The following is a 21,892-nucleotide window of genomic DNA, read 5'->3' as shown; positions in this document are numbered from 1 at the left end:
AAAATATTGACAGAATTAGCGACTCCTTTATTTGAAACAATCCCAGTATTGGTATCTGCCATGGAAAAGCCATATCTTCAGTGTCTACTCCTTGTCATTATGTTGTTACCTGTATCTGGCAGGGTGATCAACAACAATGGCCTAGTCATTGAAAGTACATGGAAAAAGAGGACACTTGATGTTTATTCCGCTCTCCGTGGCACCACTCGTTTTGTTTTCATTGCAGGGATCAGCACATTCCGTCGGTGCTTCATGTTTGTTGTTATTGTGATCAAGCTAATGATGTGCTTTTTTGTGTCAAGTCTAGCACAAAACGTGATTGGACCATAAGATACCACAAATGTACAGAAATATCATATATTTATATTATTATTTTTTATTTTATATATATTTTTATTTATATATATTTTTTTCATTATAAAAGATATGTTTCTACTTGTGCAAATCTCTTAAACAACAGTTGCAATATTATCACTCTTTCATCTCCCACCTCTACCCCAAACCCTGATGTGAGTTTGGTAAGGGTTAGGTTCTCACCTACTATTCACCTCCACCATATGATGTAATCCTAAATAAGTTCTACACCGACTAAAAAGACGTTTTCGGGCTGCACAGGGAATGGGTGCATTGTTGACTTGTTGCACTTGAACATTGGACACGTTCTCCATTTAAACCAACAGAGTTTCCACTGGGCCGGAAGTGCCATTACAACTGAAGTGGCGGGGTGTAATCTGGTCAATAGCTTACTTGAGTACTTATTACAGGGGACCGTTATTTCTCTTTGCTAAATAACTTTTGGAAGGCTTAAGTCTTAAGTCTGTCTTAAGTTAGCTGTGCCGGACTATTTTACTGCTCCTAAGTGGACGTGAGTGATACTAGCTTCTAAAGCAGTCTGGCTCCCGGAGTGCTCATGAGCGAGATGATAACATCTGGAACCCATGATCTCCTTATTGGGAGGCGAGAGCACTAACCGCTCTGCCACTGTGCACCCTATACAAACATTTAAAACAAGAACGGAAGTAGTTTCTTAGTGTTATGTAACCAGGTGCTAAATGACCACTGTGATGTGGTGTGTGCAGGTGAAGAGCCCGATGGTGCCATGTGAATGACTGCAGACCATGAAGCCCACACACAAGCTGCTGTTCGTCCTGTGCCCCATGCTGGTCCTGGGCTTCATCTACTACTCGTCCGGGAAGCTGCACCTGCATGTGTGGGGGCAGAAATCTCGTAAGTACTGCCCTTTCTCCTTCCCTTGCTCCCTCTCTTAACCCTTTGTGATCTGAGATGTAAACTTGCCTTGCCAGAAGTGTACCAATGTGGGCAGGGTTCACACACTGCTGAGAAAAACTGTTGGAAGTCTATTTTTAGGGACTGTTTAATTGTCAGTCATAAAAGACTACTTTTTCATCTATTGGATACTTGCTTCAAATTCATATACTCCTATAACAGACTGGTCGTGCAACCCTTAGATTAGCCGTCACTTTAAAGATTTTGTGCAAAGGTATAAAATAAACTTAAATGTGCATCTTTAACTTTTCTGGAGGGCAGTCTTCATGGAGAATCTTCCGCAGTATGGCATGCATTTATCCATCAGTATGGGGGACAAGCGGGTAACGGCCGCCAGGCAAAGTTACAGGTCGGATCTGTGTTTTTCAAGGTCATTTTTTAGCAAACACCTGTATCTGAATAGATACATGGCCAGTTTAATGCTGTACTGTGGAACATGCAGATCCTCCACCAGAAAAGTTACACAGTGCATCTTTAAAGACAGTTTTCCTCTTTGTGTCATGAAACAGTTCCCCGTAAAGACTTGCTGGTTTCTTTGCAGTGTGTGGACTTTAAACATGCAGCTTGAAAGTGTTACGCTTGCTTTGTTTGATCTCCATGTTTTGTTCTTGACTTGTGTGCTCTTCCCCCTTAAAAAAAAAAATTCTCTGCTTTCTCTACTTTCCAGTTCTTGTCTTTTTCAGTTGTAGCTTCTCTTTTAAATTGAGTTAGTTTTGTTTTTTTACTCGCCAGAGCTCGGCTACGACAACATCTACCTTAATAACATTAGATCTCTGGCCTCACTGGATAACCCTGCCGGCTCAGAAACCTAGTTAAAAGTGTGATTGGATTGTTTTGCTTTTTGCAGACTCAAGGGGAAATGAGAACCAAGAGTAAGTGCCAAATCATGGTTCTGCAGCACTGAAGCCTAATAGAAACCTAAAGCTTTGATACCGCCGATTTAATCTGTAATTCTGTAGATCTCAAAATAGCCTGAAAAAAGATGCCTCCTTCACTTCCTGCTTCTAAATGTGTTGCAGTTGATAGAACTTGCAGTGATTTCCTGGCAAGACAGGCACAGTATGAATATATGAGATGAGTAGGGTTGACTTTGTAAATACTCTAAATACTGGCTGAGTTGAAACATTGACTTCAGATTGGTTGAATAACAATAAGTTTGCATTGATTTAAAAGTGGATTTATAAAAAGCATCCAGGCCAGAGGAACATAAATATGTTGCATAAAATGGTTTGGCTTGCAATGTAATGGCACTGGTTGTGTCAAGAATATTTAACTTTCAATATTAGTTTTTTTCTGCAATTGCCTTGAAGGCCCTGGCATTTACAATATTAGCTGCTGACCCCAATGTTGGAGAGAGAGTAACTTTTGGTATGGTGCTGCATACAGGGTTGCATACAATGTTTGTATGTCCTGTTCTCATAGACACAATTTCCAGTCAGTCATTTCAGTCAGAGCCTGGATATTTGGAAGGGCTTCACCTTTTTTAGCTTTACTAAATTCGCTTTGGCCTCAGAGTTGTGAAAAGTGCTTATAAACTCGTTGTGGTGAATAATTAGAATGCTAAGATTGTATTAGGTAAGTGAGCAATACATATGGACTTCTCCCAACAGTTTAAAATTAACTAGCTCTGTTTTTTCTTTATTTTTACAGCTGTAAGTTAGGTGCCTCCAGGATTCTGAAACAGGGTTGTAATCATTCTTTTGGCAAGTAATATAATGTAGATTTGATGTAGTGAACCGGCTCTGATGATAATAAAGAGGGCATTATTTATACTGTGACTTTCACATGCACAAGTGATAAATGGTGGTAACTGTGCGAAGAATGATTAGGTCATTCTTCTTCTGTCACATCTTCACATGACATTCAGCTCATTGTTATGCAAAAACTGCTCTATTTATACTTTTTTTAGGTGGCCCAGCGCACGGCACCTTTAAAGCTATTTAGCATGAATTGTGCTTTACAAACATATTTACAAACCAAATGATCTGCATTTATCAAAAACCAAAATACAAGAAATCACACCTGATTTGTACAACATTTCTTAGGGGAGGAGCCACAAACTCCTCAGGACCTAATAACTTCTCCCTACTTTTTATCAGCATTTAAGTTGTGGGGCTTTCCAAACCAAAAGCTATACTATATTAGTATAGCTATAGACTACAACTATCTCAAAATAGCCTGAATAAAGACGCCTCATTCACTTCCTGCTTCTAAATGTGTTGCAGTTGATAGAACTTGCAGTGATTTCCTGGCAAGACAGGCACAGTATTACTGTGTTACTACAGTATTACTACAAAACATCCACATGCTAGCATCATAATCATAATTATTATTAATAACAGAACAGGGCACACACACAGATATAATCCAAGCGTTCTCTGTGAATGGAATGTGAAATACCCATACAACGATGTTAAAAAGTGTTAAAGCATAATACCTTTAGTCACGCTGCAGATGGGATGGGTGGGCTTGTGGAGCTCAGCAGGGTGCTTTGAGGTGTGTGAAATCATGAGGTTGTTCCATGCCGCTGCCTCCTGCCATGTGCTCTTCTGTGTAAATATTCTCAGACTGCAGGCTCTGGCACACTGTTGGTTTCTCCCAGTAATGCCAAGTTTCCTATATGTGTCTCCCCAAAGTCTCAAAATACGTCTGCGGTATTTCGAACATTTCACTGTATATTCAAATAACAGTTGTGCCTTATAAATGCAGTACTGAAAGCCTGAATGCCCGGATTAGCTCTATTTTTTATGCTGTAAATGAACCTATAAAGTAATCATATAAAGCAGGCTACTACTGTTGTATGTTTGAGCCCATTCACACAGCACAGACTGTTTGTGTCGAGTTATGGTGTTGTTGGTGTTTTTGGTGTGTTTGGATGTTCGATGACTCGTGTTTTGGAACAGGACTGAGATGGACTGAGCTCATCTGTCCCCCAGATTTGGTAAATAGTGAAAAGGGTTCTTGGACATATTAGAAGCGCGGTCAAAGCTCCCAGATGTTTGGATAAAATGTTTGTTATTGTCTCTGTATTGTGGCTAGGGCTGTCGCGGTAACCCAATATTCGTTAAAACCGCAAAAGGGCTCAACTGACAGCGGTGACAGCATTTTACATTTTAGTGAAGTCTTGCACACATGCTTGGTGTTATTTAACTGTTTAATGATGAATAATTTCATGTTTTCACACTCTCTGCCTTTTAAGAACATGTTCACAGTGTTCTGCCTTCAGACTCGGCTCGAGTCTCGCAGATGAGTCAATAAATACACAGTACTGACGTAACCCATGCAGGTGTGCAGTGCACGAAGGAGCATTCTGCACAAACCGCACGATGCTTTAACATAAGGCTACATTGACCCAACAAAGCACAGTGCATCAGTTTACAGACAAAGAACTGAAGAATGGCCCTTATATCCAGCTCAGCTGCTGTCACTCCGCACATAACGTGCAGTGTAGAGATGGCCAAACGTTTTTCACAGAGGGCTGCATTTTGAAACTGTACGGAGCAGAGGGCCACAAACAACCCGACAAGGTCCAATTTGTCGAATGACAAAGTGAATCATTAGAAATGTTGCATTTAACAGTTTCGATGAGCCTCCACACCTTCAATAAGACTTGGAACATAAATATTACTTTGGTGTAACATCAAACTGTTTAAATTTTCCCAATTTTACAGAAAAAGTGCTACATTTTGTTGTTTGGACCAACTTGGCAGGAAGCCTGAGGGCCAACAGAAATTGGCCTGAGGGCCTCTGGGCCGTAGTTTGGACATGCCTGGCGTAGGGCATCAAGTGCTCAGAGGGGCAACAACCAGGCACTTTGGATTGAATTACATAAGAGTATTTGTGCAGTAGCTGCACTGTTCCTTTTGTAATTAAACAGCAATTCTACTTTAGGCATAATCTGTCTTTAGTTCTTTATCAATTCAAACCAGGACTAGGTTGATTGTTTTCCTCCTCCGGATAGTTTCTTGGTTAAAACTATTGTAGCAACAATGTAGTCCAATTGTAGACCTGGTTTAGCCTTTGTTTAGACCTGAAAATAGTCCTGTTTTAGAGCTGACATAAATCTGGTGGTAATTGGAAAGCCAAATGTTTTCTTGTGCGGTACTTAGAATGAAAAGTTTGAGAACTAATGGGCCAGCAGATAACGTGTCCATGTTGTTATAGTGGATTTTTGCTGTTGTTATATAAGTGAGTGAGACTTTAACTTAAAACCATTGGGTCAGCAGGCGACTGTGCCACTGTTGCCTGTCATTGTAGCACCATATAATTGGTTTAATGGATACATTAAAAAGTGAATGGACGGTTACATTATACACAAAAGCCTACATTACAATTCCGTTTTGCTGCTCATCTGCTCATTATGCAGCCTTTTGTATTGTTATAGATGATACACTCTTAATAGGGGTGGGCGATGTTGCAAAATGATTTATTCATATCACAATTTTCTAGAGCCAAGCTTTTGCGATTCGATCACACTTTGGCTTTGTACTGTTTTTGACTTTGAACCAAACTATATCAAACTAGTTCAGACGTTACTGTGATGGGTTGAATCCACGTATTGATTTCACATCATCGCAGGAATTATTTCACAATTAAATTTGTAACCCGAGTCCTACACTCTTAATTTGTCATCTACTTTTTTTCTTAAAAATACTACTACCCACCTCCAGTTATAAGTCTGACAATAAAGAATGCAAATTGGCTGCACTTGACTTGCTTGCAGGAGTGAACACTGCAAATGTTGAAAACTGCCAGCGATACATGCTGTGAAAATGTGTCTATACTTGTCTTGTATAGTTCAAGTTTAGCTTGTCATACTGGCTTCCTGTCATTCTCCTAGGCCACAGATGTTTCGCTCCAAATGGGATCAAAGTTGAGCTCCCGAGCATGTGTCTGTGACCCTGGTCCGCTCTCAGGATCAGATCTGTTTAATCTTTATCACATTCGCAATGTCATATACCATACTTTTCCCACTTTAAGCCACTACCTTTTCCTTACAACGTTCCGGTTAATTTATAGATTTTTACTGGCTAACGGCCACCGGGGGGCACTCTAGCAGGAAGCAAAAGCATTTGACACACTGTAGAAGACGTCAGTGGATAGTGGTCACTGTATTTTATAGAGCTGGGTTGAAATAATCGATTTTCCTTTTTTTCCCCCCCCTACATTTCCCTCAGTGAACTTCAATCTACCTTCAAGAAAGATAATTCAGGACTCCTGGATTATCTTTCTTGAAGGTAGATTGACCCTTAACCTTTTCATCAGTCTTCCAGCCATCAGTAACTACCAATACTTGTAAGATTTGCTGTTTAATATTGATATAATACTAGTTTTAATATGTTGCTTCTCTACACAGTCATGAAGTGAAGGAAACGGTTCAAATACATTTTTAATTTTTAATAACATTAACCCCCGGATCGAATCGAAATCGGATCGAATCGGAAATCAGATCGAAATCGGAGCGAATCGGATGGGATCTGAGAAATCGGAAAAAAACGATTTTTGAAACGTAAAAATCGGAATAGAATCGATTCTTGAAATTTGAATCGAAACCCAGCTCTAGTTATTTAGCTTCAAAACGCTTTATTTTTTTATTACAATCAGACATGCGATAAATGGCAGTCTGGAGTTTACAGCCAGACCTGACCCCTGCATCACAACCATGGAGCATATTTTTGTGTAAATATCTTATGTTACAACATAACACTTGCTAAGAACAAGCTCAGGAGCAGATTAACCAGATTTGAAGACAGACACAGGTAAATTGGCTCACACAGAGTCATCAAGGATAGAGGAGACAATTTTCTGTTTATTAAGCTTCAAAATGCCGTGTTTTTTTTTTTTTTTTTTACAATCCAATTCATTAGTCTAATTAGACCTGGACCACGGCACAGCCGTTCAAAAGACAACCGGCATGCATGTGTAAATATCTCATGTTACAACGCTTATCGACAGGTGTGGCCCGTATATGTACATCATTTTTGTTGGAGCCTCTTTTATCCAGGAGCGCTGTATAGCCTGAAAAGTAGGGTACACCATTGCTTTGAAGGCAGCGCTGTACTGTATTTTCCGGACTACAAGCCGCACATTTTTTCATAGTTTTGCCCGGGGTGCGATTTATACTTGTATTTATACTTGCATACTTATACTCCGGAGCGACTTATATGTGTGTGTTATTTTCACACTTGCAGCCGCATTTCATACTCCAGTGTGACTTATATATGTTTTTTCTTCTCTATTATGTATTTTTTGGCTGGTGCGACTTATAGTCTGGAAAATCCAGTAATTAACAACTCTCGTTTACGCATGTTAAACTTTTTTATACATTAAACTGCTAGAGATTAGTCATTGAAGATTTCAGACGTGTGATCTTTGGCATTTTGGCGCCTCAAATGCAACTTTGAACATCTGCTTCATGCGATTTCTCCAGATGGGAGCAAACGTGTATCAGCCGCAGCAATGATTACAGATTTCTTTTCGTGACTGTAAAAAAACATGTTTTATTTTCAATGAGGGTATTTTTGACTATTCATGTACTGTAAATTGCCAGGCTAAGCACCCATTCTAAATGCCTCTAATTTAGCTTTGTAAAAAATGTGAAACCTACTCTTCATGTTTAAATTACGCAAAACCTGGACCAATTTTTTTTTATTTTGTTCTTCAGAAAGTTTGTATTGACAAATAAAGCACATATACCGATATTATTGGTTTCCTGAAATAGTCGTATCTGTCAAAAATTCAACCTTTTCCTTTTGCAGTCAGCAGATCATAAAGAACGTCACCACAGGAAACTTCAGAAGTGTCTCAGCTCTGGTGGTTTCCATCCGCCTTATGCACAACGGCTAATCTATTATTAAATGTCCTTGAGATCTTTTGTGCTGTGAATCTGTGCTCGGAAAGAATGCTACATATTCATTATTGATTCAAGTAATTCAAATCTTATAGCGGTCATCTGTCTCCCCCCTGTCAAGTTGTGGCTGGCAGACAATATAAAAACAATGGCACCATTAAACTTAACCTTTCTTCTAATATGACAGTGGTATACAGTGGTTTCTGATGAAGGTGGAAGTCCTGCCGCCAAAACATGTCGGGTAAATGAGCTTTCGCTTATATAAAATTATTTCGCTAGAATAAATGGGACATTTAATTAGAAAATTAGAAAATTTCCATATATACTTTAACACCAGGCTGTTTTGTACCTGCAGATGTGGGTAAAAAACGAGGTACACTTTACTCAAGCCCATTTCAGAATTGGGTAGTTTCCATTCAGCTAATTAACAAGCTTGAGTAGTCAACAGTTTATCAAAAATAATATAATATACAAGAATAAGTACAAGAAAACCAACTGCAAAACTACGTCTATAATGAGTAATAAATATAATTTCCTGCCCGTTTACCACTTTTGTTATACCAGTTTGACAATTATCGATTTTGGATCGATGTCATTAAAATTTTGCAATATCGATTCATAAGGCATGAGATCGATTTTCCGATTTTTAATTGATTCGCATATTAATGACCGCTTATCGATTCGTACGTCCAAAGATCGATTTAAAAAAATAAAATAAAATAAAAATATATATATATATATATATTTTAACAAATTTTTAAAAACATTTTTGAAAAATGCTCAACGTTTACATTTTATACTTCCAGTTTCAGTACTGGCAGTGTGTGAGCAGTTTTAAAATAAAAATGCTTTTGGTAGCAACCACTTTTGGGTGAATTCTTAATTATTTTCAAGCATAATAATAATGCACTGGTTAATGTCCCAGTAGAAATCCACTGTTGCAGATGTAGTCACCTCAATGATGTCCTCCATTTATTGTCCTGGATTATCTTTCTTGAAGGTAGATTGACCCTTAACCTTTTCATCAGTCTTCCATCAGTAACTACCAATACTTGTAAGATTTGCTGTTTAATATTGATATAATACTAGTTTTAATATGTTGCTTCTCTACACAGTCATGAAGTGAAGGAAACGGTTCAAATACATTTTTCATTTTTAATAACATTAACCCCCGGATCGAATCGGAAATCAGATCGAATCGGAAATCAGATCGAAATTGGAGCGAATCGGATGGGATCTGAGAAATCGGAAAAAATCTATTTTGAAACGTATAAATCGAAATCGAATCCATTCTTGAAATTTGAATCGAAACCCAGCTCTAATACTTGCCATTATATTTAATGGATTTCATTGGTAATTTCCTATAAGGCTTTTCATGATACAGCCACAGACAAGCTTATTAGTGTGTCATGAGGAACAGGCCAAGTTACGTCGGAGAAGATGCTGTCACTGATAGATTATTTCCAGATTTTGTACGGCCCGGTAGCAAACGCGCTGCGGACCGGTACCGGTCCCCGGCCCAGTGGTTGGGGACCCCTGGTTTAGAGCATTATGTAAAGAATGTTTGAATTAATTGAATTGAATAGCCTTATAGTATGTTGTATGTAAACAACAGTTATGGTAAATGCATTGTTCCTCAATAACATATTTTGATGTAGTTTATGGAACCTTTCTTGTGGGTGGTCCACAGACTACTTGTCTCTGTGGAGATGTTAACCTGCTAGTGTTTGGAATAATATTTTAAAAATACTTTTGGGTCCAGAATAATGAATACCTGCTTTAAAATGCAACGTTATGTTTGTCCTGCATTTATTCATCAGGAGCAATCGCACTCACCACAAGAGCTGTGTTTTCTTGGTTTCTCTCAGTAACAGTGTAGTTTGTATGTATTAAATGTAGTATTTTCAGAATACAGTTGCCTTAAATAAATTCCCCTTAAATGATGTTTTCCTTCCCTTAAAAAACAAACAAACTTTTGTATATTTCTTGCCAGTTGTTTATTTCTTACTTTATGCATTACTTGTGCTGTTTGAACATGGATTAAATCGTAGAGTTTTAAAATGTTAGAATGTATAATCTGTGAGTTAGTGTGTTTGTGGAAATTGGCCTTGTGTGTTGTTGTTATTGCTCTTTTTGTTAGATTAATAACGGTTTCGTTACTGATTTGTAGTTATTACCCAAATATCTGCACAATAATATGTTAAATAAGGCAACATTAAGGCGCAGAGAGTATACGGTGCTTTTCTTTGCTTTTTACTGCAATACATTTTTTTGTGTTTGGAGAATCTTTTCTCCTTATCTCGCTGCATACTTTCTCCCTGTATTTTTATGCATTTTTATCATCTTTACAGTTGCCAAAAAGCATGATTTTTGTCTTGGTCAAATTTAAAGATAATTGATTCCTTTCGATACTATGTCGGATGATAATTGTATTATCATGATATGCATCCTCAGTATTGTCATTGTTATTAAATGTGTCTTTATTGCATTTTGTTCGATTAAAGGGTTTTAATTAGATGGCAAAAAAAGAAAGAAAAATAATTGAATTACTGTGAACTGTTTGTCTCAATGGCATTACTGCGTGTTTTTGTCAACACAGCTTCAACTATTCTTTTTGCTTTGTGTGACTCGCTTTTTCAACTACCGTTCTATAAATGGCCTAAAACTAAATGTGTCTTTTCACAGCCTGTCTTTGAGTGTTTAACCTTTTTGTTCACAGAGCGGAAGGCAGAGATTACAGCTACTTCCACATCTATTTCTTCTTCTGCTACTACCACTACCACAACACGTACTACTACTAGTACTACTACTACTACTGCTACTATCACTACTAGTACTACTGTTAAACGTCCTGGAGTCAAACCCATTGCAGCAAGAATGAAACTCGATACAGGTAGAGGAACCGTGACTGTCGCCCGTTCTTGCTGTCCCGGGTGCTCCTGAGCTTTAGAGGTGTTCTCCAGCTTCATCCGGCTTGCAACACCTAGGGTCCATTTTGGCTTCATAGAAAACTTTCATAGAAAACTTTAACATAGAAAACATGTTAATCTTACACAGGTCTTTTCCACAAAATTAATTGCTCGCTTGAAATGGCTTTGTCCAAGGAACAAAGCTGATTAACATGGCGTTTTTTAATTTAACAATGTGGGATTATGGTGACATTACTCCCTTCACTGCTCACCTCTCTTCTGCTGTCCAGCGTTAGCCAAAAGCTAAAGCAGCACAACCGATGCTAACTCTGCTAACGCTGCTAATACTGCTAACCGTTTTGTTTTCGCAGAGATGGAGTCGGATACCACCGTGGGACGAATGGTAGACTCAGGTACACAGATCCCCCTCGGTAGACCTATCCTCCCATCTAGTCCGCCATCTTGAAACATTTCTGAAAACCACTGAAATGTTTAACCATGTCCAAGATCTCGCAAGGATTCACGAGTTTCAGTTTACAGTTTTACAATATGTCTCATCAGATACTACGGAAAAAAACAAAAAAACGAGATTATGTTCCAGATCCACCGTCACCTTCAATGTCACTTGTGACACTCATTTGAAGTCTGATTGGGCCAATGCAAAATAATGAGTTTGCTCATTTGGATTTTATAAAGACAAACCAAGCGCCTTTGGTCAGTATTAAAGAAACCTTGTTTATGAAGGTTTCTTGGAAGTATGTTTGATTTGGTTACAGTATCTAGATAGCATAGAGCAGCCACCTGTTCAACGGAAGGCCCGCGGGCCTGATCCGGCTCGCAGCACATCTTCCAAAAATCTAAATATATTTCCTCTTGTTTACTGGTTTAGTCCTGGGTTAGTCCTTGTTTAGTCCTGCTTTGGTCCTGGTTTAGCCCTTGTTTTATCCTGGTTTAATCCCGCGTTGGTCCTGGTTTAGTCCTGGTTTAGACCTGGTTTAGTCTTGGTTTGGTACTAGTTTAATTCTGGATCAGTACTAGATTGGCCATTTGGCAGAACAAAACAATATACATTTCCCCCCCAAAAATCGAATCCAACAGTTGTTATATGATCATTATTTAAACATATCTAGTTGTGGGGAAATGTGGGAAACCAAATTATGTTAAGTGTTGCCCCTCGGGAAAACTTTGTTGAATTGGCCATAGAGGCCGATAGAAATGGTTTACTAGTAAAGTCGGTGTGTCCAGATGACAACAACTGAGTCTTTTTCTACAAAAAAAAAAAGCATGGTCAATTACCAAAATAGTAATTCTTATCATTCTAATAATCACTCTGGCCTTAGCTTGACAAACAAAAGTCTGTTTACTGGTCATGAAATAAAATAGGTTTAACCAGTGTTTTGTTGTGACTTTGCAAATTTGTTTTAAGCATTTCAAAACAAAACACTGAAAAACATGTCATGTATTTCAGTGGTTTGCAGAAAATATTTTTTTTTTTTTAGTTTTGTAGTAAATCGTTTTTTCTTCAAATTAAAGTGAACTACAAACTACTCAAGATTAAGGTTTACTTTATATCGACTCACAGTAATGTCTGTAAATATCCAGAATACAAGAGTGAGGACCAGCGTAGAGCAGAGTAGTTTTCACGCTATAGCCGTACAACAGCGCCCTCTGTCGCGCGCTTGCATTCACTGCCGTTGGATAGCTGTAACTAGTGTAGGTAACCAGCAGAGGGCGCCACTTCCCCAGGAGCCTCCTTATTAGTCCTCGTGTCAGGCCGTTTCACCCGTTCCACACCGGCAGCTCCTCCGACCCTCGACCCCGCTAACCCTAACCGGCGTCATGCTTCTCCCATCCTCTGTCTCTCTCTTCCAGCCTCCTCTGTGAAGACTGCACACGGGAACACAGCCCTCTGCTTCCTTCTGACTCTACATCAGCTCCTGTTATTATGCTACTAATGCAGAGAGGCTTTGTGTATATGCTTCACTCTGTTCCCAGGTGATGTCCAAAGAAAGAAAGCCAAGCAGGTTAGGTTTAAGTCGGGGCAAAATGTGCAAAGATCGTGTTTCTTTGGCATTTTGAGCTGGTAAAATAGTGTAGCGGAGTAAACATCTTAATTAAAAGTCAAAGTCATCATTGCATCATACATTTAAAAAAAAAAAAAAAAGAAAGAAAAAGTTTTTTGAGCAATTTTTTGTAAAAACTGACCAAAAATTCATGCTCAAGCCCTTATTCTTTCCCTGAAATTCTTTTTTAATTTGTAATGCTTTGAACTAAGGTAAATGTTTGTACTGTAAGCACTATAGCATGACATTTAAACGGCTTCTAAAAAAACATGACTCTTTTGCATTATGAAATTAATTGGTGCATTCACATAAATTGAGAAAATTCAAAAAATTTACAAATATATTGAGTTATTTTGGTATGCCAGATTTTCATGCAACACATTTGAGGTTTGCTCTTAAAAGGTATTTACTAGCATCTTTATAATGTTAATATGCCATTAACAAAAAAAAAGTGCGTTATTATACCTTTTTTTTATTTGTTAAATAAGCTGCTATTATCAATAACCAAATGATAATTCCTGGTAATGCCCTTATAAGTGCATGTAAACAAACAAAAACTATTGCTTATTCATTACTACGAACTTTTAAAGCATTACCAGTTTATTCAGCCTCAGACTTTTTTGCTCAGAACAGTACAATTTGAAATGGTAGCGAGAGCAGGGAGGACATTCAGCAAATTGTCAAAGCCGGGATTTGAGCTCGCAATGCTTCAATTCAATTTATTTTTGCTGAGGCCGTATGTGCTGGAAAATAAAAAGTACAATGATAGAAAAAAAGTGGCTTTAATGGCTGGCATATTTAACTAAACTAATCATGTAGCAACTAAATACGTCCGTTAAGTCTCTGAAAGTCACTATTATAATAATCTAAATTGATGATGATTAATTATTATTATTATATTTTTTATTTTTTTATTAAAACAAAATCTCATACTATAATGCTTACATACATTTTCCTTCATAAATTGGGTTTTATTTAAAAGATAGAATCAGAAGACTTGCCATCAAATAAAATTGATAAATAAAACTATCAATTTGTTGTGTTCTGGGCTTAACAGAAGACATTTGCTGTACAATTCAATGTGTATTATGGCCACATATGCCAAAAAAGTAGTTCAGCTTCTTTAAAAAATAATAATGCTCTTCAAACCTGACCTGTTTTTGGTTTTTACTCTGGACATTCCTGTGCTCACTTTTAACATTTCCATAAACTCTAAGCAGTCTTAAGTTTACAGCTCACTCAAATTACGCTGTCACATGTTTTTATTTCATTTTGATTTCTGCTTCTTTTAATGAGCCTTTCCGATGCTTTTCAGACACCTATTGGCTGTGTCTGATGTAACATAGGTGATCGCTGTCTTCTTTTCTACCTTTGTTTTTCTTGGCGCAGACGGCTGACTTCTCCTTGTAATCCTGCTTGTTCTAATGCCGCTCCTTCTTCTGTTCTTCCCCCGTCAAAAGTGCAACAACTACAGCAACTGGGCTGCTAGTTGAATCATGACCAGGTTTACCGCGGTCAGTTTGGTGCAATCGCATAGTAACGTGTCCATGTCACTTTGTCTCTGTTCGCAGTGTATGATAAACAGGGCTTTCTACTGCAACTGGACACAAAATTGTGAGTATGCCATTTAGTATTTAATGTATACGTTTGCGGGTGTGTGACGCATGTTTGCTTGGTTTTGATTGTAGGAAGTGTATTATACACACGCGATGAGGCAAAAGGAGATTGATTGGTTTTGATGGATACAATTCAAATTACTGAATACTCAACAAACTAGTCCTACAGCAGTGGATTAAGATGGATAAAAATAGGATAATAATGGTTTGTTCCAGTCATTCTCAGAGCTCGTTCTGACAACAATATCCAGGTCAATGAATCAACAAACGGTAACTGGACCCGCTGGTTTTTGGCTGTTTTGAGCGCTTGAGTCGTTACTGTAATATACTGGTAATTGTCTGGTAACACTCTCTAAAACTCTTTAAAAATTGTATTAAAAAAAATAATCCCACGGTCTGAATTCTGACTCCGAGGACGACTGGAACACAGCATAAGCTCTGTGCACTACGGCGCCCGGCTAGCTCGCTGTAAGAGTCACTGCTTCCTCTCCAATTATCTGAGCTGCACAAAATGAATAAATATTTAACGATCCGGCAGTGGACAGTGAGCGGTCAGTGAGTAGTGGATGGTCACTGACAACATGTAAACAAATTAGGTCAATACTTCGCCGGAGTATGCCGTGTTTATAAGGCGTTCGTGTCTCAATGCTAATGTTATTATCATTATGATGCATAATAAATCCACAAACTGAAGTAATCTACAATTTAAAATTGTAAAAAGTTGTTTATTTCATATTTGGTGTTTTAATAAAAGTTAGCATTAATTTTGAGACGCCGCGAGCTAGCTAGCGCTCCGCTGTACACAGAGCCTGTTAGGCCTACAGTAAAAATGTTTGTATTGTATTAGCAAAACATGTTGGTATATTAATATAGCTATAGGTCCACAAATAAAAACAATGAATGATGTTAACTCTACTGTACTACAAGATTCAAGCCGATATGAAGCCTTCATTCTCTAAATAAGAGAAGCGTCGAAAAACTGCGGGATACTGCCTAAAATAATAATACTAAGTACCCAAAGTGTCCCATATTGACCCACACTGTACACCCCATTTGTCCAGACTGGTCACGCAGCATATCAAATGCAGTTCCAAACCATTAGCTGGAACACGTTTAACAGGCGGTGTCAGCAGCTCCTCCTTCATTCGACTCTAGATGATCAATGCTCGCGCTGGAAACGTGGAGAAGTAAACTTTCAACCGATTAATCTCGCTTGATGTTTCAAATAAACACACAATTCCTCAGGGCTGATAAATGCTCCGGTTTGATTGCGGTTATGAGTAATGTGTCCACAATGAGCGTGGACGGAGGAGCAGTTTTTTAGCAGCTGCGCCGTGTCAGGGTGAGGACCTGTTAGCTTGGCCGCGCTACACCGCTGACATCCCGCCGCGTGGGTCTTGATGTGTGTACGCTAGCATAAATTGGCTTGACGCTCGAATTCTAAACTGCCTCCATGTTAGCTAAAACAGGTTAGCCCACACTACTATAATGCATTCAAAAAGCATGGGTTCTTTTTACATTGGTATTTTCTTGTTGTATAACAGCATTTTTTATCACATTATGCTACAATATGTGTGCAACAAAACTGAACAAGATTTAAAAAAAATAATAATTTACGTGCTATTATTTGTAAAATCATGACCTGCACCAACTTAATATGAAATACACCCATTAAAATCATCAATATTGAAATTGAAATCATCAAAATCATCAAAACGTCATAAGGCGTAACGTCATAAGGCGCTGGTACAGCTGGCAGCCCGGTGTAAACGCTCTCTCTTCTTTCTCACACTTATTGTGCTTTATCTCCTATATTTTGTAAATATAGTTAGTATATTTTTTCTATTTTACTGTACGATAGGGACACGCGCTGGAATAGTTTTTTTAATTCAACTGTTTTTGACTTTTTTCGGCTTGATTTGAGCGTTTTTCGTTGCCCCGGGAGTTCTCACATGTGATTTTGATCGCAGTCTATGTGGCCCCGTCTGCCAATGCTGAAGATGCTTGTGAAGCACTGCTCTCCTGCACCTAGGCTGCAAACACAGCATCCACAGGCTCTCTTCCTCATCTCTGGTGACTTTAACCACGCTTCTCCCTCTTCTGTTCTACCAACATACACCCAGTATGTTACCTGCCCCACCAGAGAGAATAGAACATTGGACGTGTTTTTTGCCAACACCAAGGAGGCTTATTCTTCTTCCCCCCTCCCTCCCCTGGGCAGCTCGGACCACAACCATGTACATCTGAGGCCTGTGTATGAACCCATCGTGCGCAGGCAGCCTATGGTGTCCCGTGAGGTGAGGATGTGGTCTGCTGAGAGCGAGGTGGCTCTGAGGGACTGCTTCAGCACCACTGTCTGGACTGAGCTCTATGGCCCACATGGGGAGGACATCAACACCATCACAGAGTGCATCACGGACTACATCAACTTCTGTTTTGAGAACATTGTTCCCTCCCGGACGGTGCGGTGTTTTCCAAACAACAAGCCATGGATTAACCGTGAACTGAAGGCTCTGGTGAAGGAGAAGAAGAGAGCCTTCAGGTCAGGGAACAAGGAGGAGCTGAGGACTGTGCAGAAGGAGCTGAGGAGGAAGATCAGGCAGGCTGAGGCCGGCTACAAGAGGAGGATGGAGGAGCAGCTGCAGCAAAAGAACATTCAGGGAGTGTGGAGGAGCCTGAAAACCATCTCGGGCTTCAAAATCCCCCCTGCCCAGACAGAGGGGGATCTACAGTGGGTGAATGATTTAAATGCTCACTTCTTGAGGTTTGGTCGGTCACCCACCCCTCCCCCTGCACAGCTGCATGCTCCCTCTTCCACAGCTGGACAATGCCCTGCATCTGTTCCTCTTCGCTTCTCTGCCCCGGACCATCAGCTCCCCACTTCGCCTGGACTCACCCATCCCCCCAGCACACGGTCCCCCTGCCAACCACTGACTGTCACAGCAGCACAGGTGAGGAGTGAGCTGAAGAGGATTAAAGTGAGGAAGGCAGCAGGACCTGATGGCATCAGCCCCAGGCTCCTTAAGTCCTGCGCAGATGAACTGTGTGGAGTTATGGAGCATGTCTTCAACATGAGCCTGAAGCTGAGGGTGGTACCACAGGTCTGGAAGACCTACTGTCTGTTACCTGTGCCTAAGACACCGCGCCCCAAAGACCTCAACAGCTTCAGGCCAGTGGCTCTCACGTCCCACCTGATGAAGACACTGGAGCGGCTAGTCCTGGACCACCTCCGCTCCACCGTGAGCTCAGCCATGGACCCGCTGCAGTTTGCATATCGGTCTGGCATCGGAGTGGAGGACGCCGTCATCTCCCTGCTGCACCGCTCTCTCTCTCACCTGGAAAAGCCTGGCAGCTCTGTGAGGATTCTGTTCTTCGATCTTTCCAGCGCCTTCAACACCATCCAGCCGCTGCTCCTGAGACTGCTGGTGTGGAGTATGACCTGGCAGAGTGGATCCTGGACTACCTCACAGACCGACCCCAGTTTGTGAGAGCCCGGAACTGTGTGTCTGACACTCGGACCTGCAGTGTGGGGGCGCCCCAGGGCACTGTCCTCGCGCCCTTTCTCTTCACCCTTTACACTGCAGACTTCAGACATGACACGGACAGCTGTGTCCTGCAGAAGTTCTCTGACGACTCTGCCATCATCGGACTCATCACGGACGACGATGACGCGGAGTACAGAGGACTGGCGCAGGACTTTGTGGACTGATGTCAGCGGAACCACCTCCTCATCAACGCGGGGAGGACCAAGGAGATGGTGGTGGATTTCCGCAGACGCCACCCCACTGCCCCCTCACCAGTGAACATCCAGGGACGGGACATTGAGTAGTGGAAGTACCTGGGTGTTCATCTGAACCACAAACTGGACTGGACTCATAACACAGACGCACTGTACAGGAAGAGCCAGAGTCGGCTCTACCTCCTGAGGAGACTCAGGTCTTTTGGAGTGACAGGGCCACTCCTGAAGACCTTCTACGACTCTGTGGTGGCATCTGCCCTCCTGTATGGTGTGGCCTGCTGGAGCAGCAGCATCACAGAGAGGGAGAGGAAGAGGCTGGACAGAGTCATCAAGAAGTCCAGCTCCGTCCTGGGCTGTGCTCTGGACTCGGTGCAGGAGGTGGGGGACAGGAGGGTCCTGGCTAGATTCACATCTATGCTGGACCATGAGTGTCACCCCCTGCAGGACACTCTCTCCGCTCTGGAGAGCAGCTTCAGTGAGAGACTGATCCACCCTCGATGTGTGAAGGAAAGGTTCCGTAGGTCTTTCCTTCCTGCTGCTGTCAGACTTTATAACAAAAACTGTTAGTACTGAACACTCGCAATACTGACCTAACCTAATACTGATGTGCAATTCTGTCATATGTGCAATTGCTGTTGGAATTCATGTGCAATTCATGTGCAATTACTGTGAAATTCATGTGCAATTTATGTGCTGTTGTGACACATATTCATGTGCAATTACTGTCGGGATCACATGCAATGGTATTTATTTATTTATTTATTTGTCTATGGGAGTTTTTATTTATTTATAGGAGATCTTCTACTGAAAGTGTTTTTCAGACTTCCTATAAGTGATCTGTTCTTCTGTATCTACCTCTGTATCTACCTGCGTTGCACCAATGAAATTTCCCCATGTGGGACAATAAAGGAATATCTTATCTTATCTTGTCTTAACTGTGAATATGTCAAATGTTTCTCATAAACAACTGCCACAACACTTTTGTAAAATGTAGCAAAAATATCAATACAATACTTACATACAATAACCATTTTATTATTTAATTTAGTACCGCAATATTTCAATATTTTAGCTTACCAGAAACATTACACTTCAATGTTTTTAGAAAGTACTGCAATATTCAATATTTTTAGAAAGTACTGCAATATTTCAATATTTTAACTTACCAGAAAAATCACACTTCAATGTTTTTAGAAAGTTCTTAGTTTAAGGTACACTTCATTTATGATTTTCTTAGTTTGTTTCCAATCACAGTTTGATCTTTGTACATATGTATTCCCTGTCACCTAATGACTTCTGCCTATCGTAATTATTCATCACAGTGAATAATTAAGCACTTTCCACCACTTTCAGTTCCGTTATTACATGATATAGCCCCTTTTAAATACCACTAATATATGCAGAAGGCCGATTCTCTTCTGTAGATCCCCCTGCGCTCTCCTTATTCCACCCCACAGCCGGCGTGTGTTTGTGGCCCTGGATCTGTCCCAACATCCTGTGCTAATGCATTCTCCCAAACACTGATGACTTACTTTTATCTGCTCCGTTTATCAGCATTCATTCATTACAACACAGCAGTTAACCTGGCTGCTTTTAGCGTCCGGCCCTCTGTTCGCCGTCCGGGCTTGAGCGACAGGAATGCGCCATGTAGCGGTGAGATCCTATTAAGGCCAAATGTAAAAGAAGAGCACAAACAGGCTGCGCTAAAGCCCGCCAACTCACCACATGCTCCCCCTCCACTGTTTATTTAAGTTGCATTCACGGCATACATCAGGTTATTAATGATACAGCTCGTAATCGAGGGGCTACACTTTCAGACAAACTCCCTCTCCCTTTTTTGTACCACACACAGGCAAACTTCCCCGACGAACGAAATGTGTTCGCGTGATTGATTTAGACAACATGAACACAACCATAGTCGAGTTTGAGGATTTCAGAATGTCTGCTGTTGGGCAGGGCAGGGTCAAAAATGCGCACAAAGGAAATCATTTTAATCCTAAATAAAAAAATGAAAATGCCACACATGTTGAATCTGATCACTAATCAAATCAAATCAATTTATTTTTGTAAGGCCCAAAATCACAACAACAGTTGCCTCTGAGGGCCACAGGGAGAAATGAATCAACAATGTCTGTGGTGGCGATGAAGTCAGACAATGTCTGTGGCGGCGAGGGACGATGTCCCAGAGTCCTCTGTCCTTAGACTCTCCTTCTCGGCCAGGAAAAACTACAAAAAAAAACTATTTGTGAAAAAAGCGTAGAAACCTGGAGGAGTTCCAGTGAAGGAGAGATCCGACTCTCACAGACGGACAGACGGACAGACGGACACGAGGGAGACTGGAGCTAGACCCACTCTTCAGGCAGATGAGGGACCGACTGAGGTGAACTGGACCCACTCTTCAGGCAGATGAGGGACCGTCTGAGGCGAACTGGACCCACTCTTCAGGCAGATGAGGGACCGTCTGAGTCGAGCTGGACCCACTCTTCAGGCAGATGAGGGACCGACTGAGGCGAACTGGACCCACTCTTCAGGCAGATGAGGGACCGTCTGAGTCGAGCTGGAGCCACTCTTCAGGCAGATGAGGGACCGACTGAGACGAGCTGGACCCACTCTTCAGGCAGATGAGGGACCGTCGGAGTTGAGCTGGACCCACTCTTCAGGCAGATGAGGGACTGTCGGTGGCGAACTGGACCCACTCTTCAGGCAGATGAGGGACCGTCGGAGGCGAACTGGACCCACTCTTCAGGCAGATGAGGGACCGTCGGAGGCGAGCTGGACCCACTCTTCAGGCAGATGAGGGACCGTCCACACAGGGCAGGGACCACTTCACCAGGAGAGGGACATCTGGGTCCACAGGTCCTCAGGAGTGAGAGAAAGAAAAAGAAGGCGGTGAACAGTTTGCAAGTGGAATTAAAAAATAAATATTGTTTGATAGCATAAGTAGTCAGAAGAAGAAGAGGATAGTGCTCAAGCTGTCATACTTCCCCCAGCATAGTTACTCCTAGGGCAGCGTAGCTAAAGCTGTGGGTTTATGTTTCTGTTCCTAACTAGTCTGACCATAAGCGATTTCGAAGAGGAACGTTTTAAGCCTGGACTTAAATGAAGAGACTGTGTCAGCATATTTAACATGGGTCGGGAGCTGATTCCATAACACAGGAGCTTGGTAGCTAAACGCTCTACCTGCTACTGTACTTGGGACCACCAGAAGACCAGCATTCTGAGAGCGAAGAGCTCTGTTTGGATGATATGGTTCTATAGCATCTTTGAGGTAGGATGGGGCCATGTCATTTATGGCTTTGTAGGTCAAGAGTAGAATTTTAAATTTGATTCTAAACTCGACGGGGAGCCAGTGAAGAGACTTCAGCACCGGCGTAATGTGCTCTCTTCTTTTTGTTCCTGTTAGTAATCTTGCTGCTGCATTTTGAACC

General features: G+C 40.9%; 1 protein-coding gene across 6 annotated transcripts in view; it reads left to right on the top strand.

Annotated features, from left to right (window-relative positions):
• Positions 1-1,077: 1,077 nt before the first annotated feature.
• st3gal3b (ST3 beta-galactoside alpha-2,3-sialyltransferase 3b) overlaps positions 1,078-21,892 on the top strand; it is an 80,978-nt gene continuing 60,163 nt past the window's right edge. Inside the window, exons 1-4 of one of the 6 annotated variants that reach the window (XM_072441838.1) lie at positions 1,084-1,227; positions 10,869-11,030; positions 11,418-11,459; positions 14,681-14,723. In XM_072441838.1, coding sequence (XP_072297939.1) covers positions 1,119-1,227; positions 10,869-11,030; positions 11,418-11,459; positions 14,681-14,723 — 356 coding nt within the window. In that variant the 5' untranslated portion in view covers positions 1,084-1,118. Of the gene's footprint in view, positions 1,228-10,856; positions 11,031-11,417; positions 11,460-14,680; positions 14,724-21,892 lie in introns of all 6 variants that reach the window. The other 5 variants (XM_072441836.1, XM_072441841.1, XM_072441840.1 and 2 more) reach the window with 5 other exon arrangements.

Source organism: Eucyclogobius newberryi, unplaced genomic scaffold, assembly GCF_026437365.1.
Source record: "Eucyclogobius newberryi isolate DKJ021-1_F unplaced genomic scaffold, fEucNew1.0.hap1 SCAF_12, whole genome shotgun sequence".
NCBI lineage: Eukaryota > Metazoa > Chordata > Actinopteri > Gobiiformes > Gobiidae > Eucyclogobius > Eucyclogobius newberryi.
The sequence above is the reverse complement of the archived record's forward strand: the minus strand, read 5'-3'. Positions and strand labels throughout refer to the sequence as shown.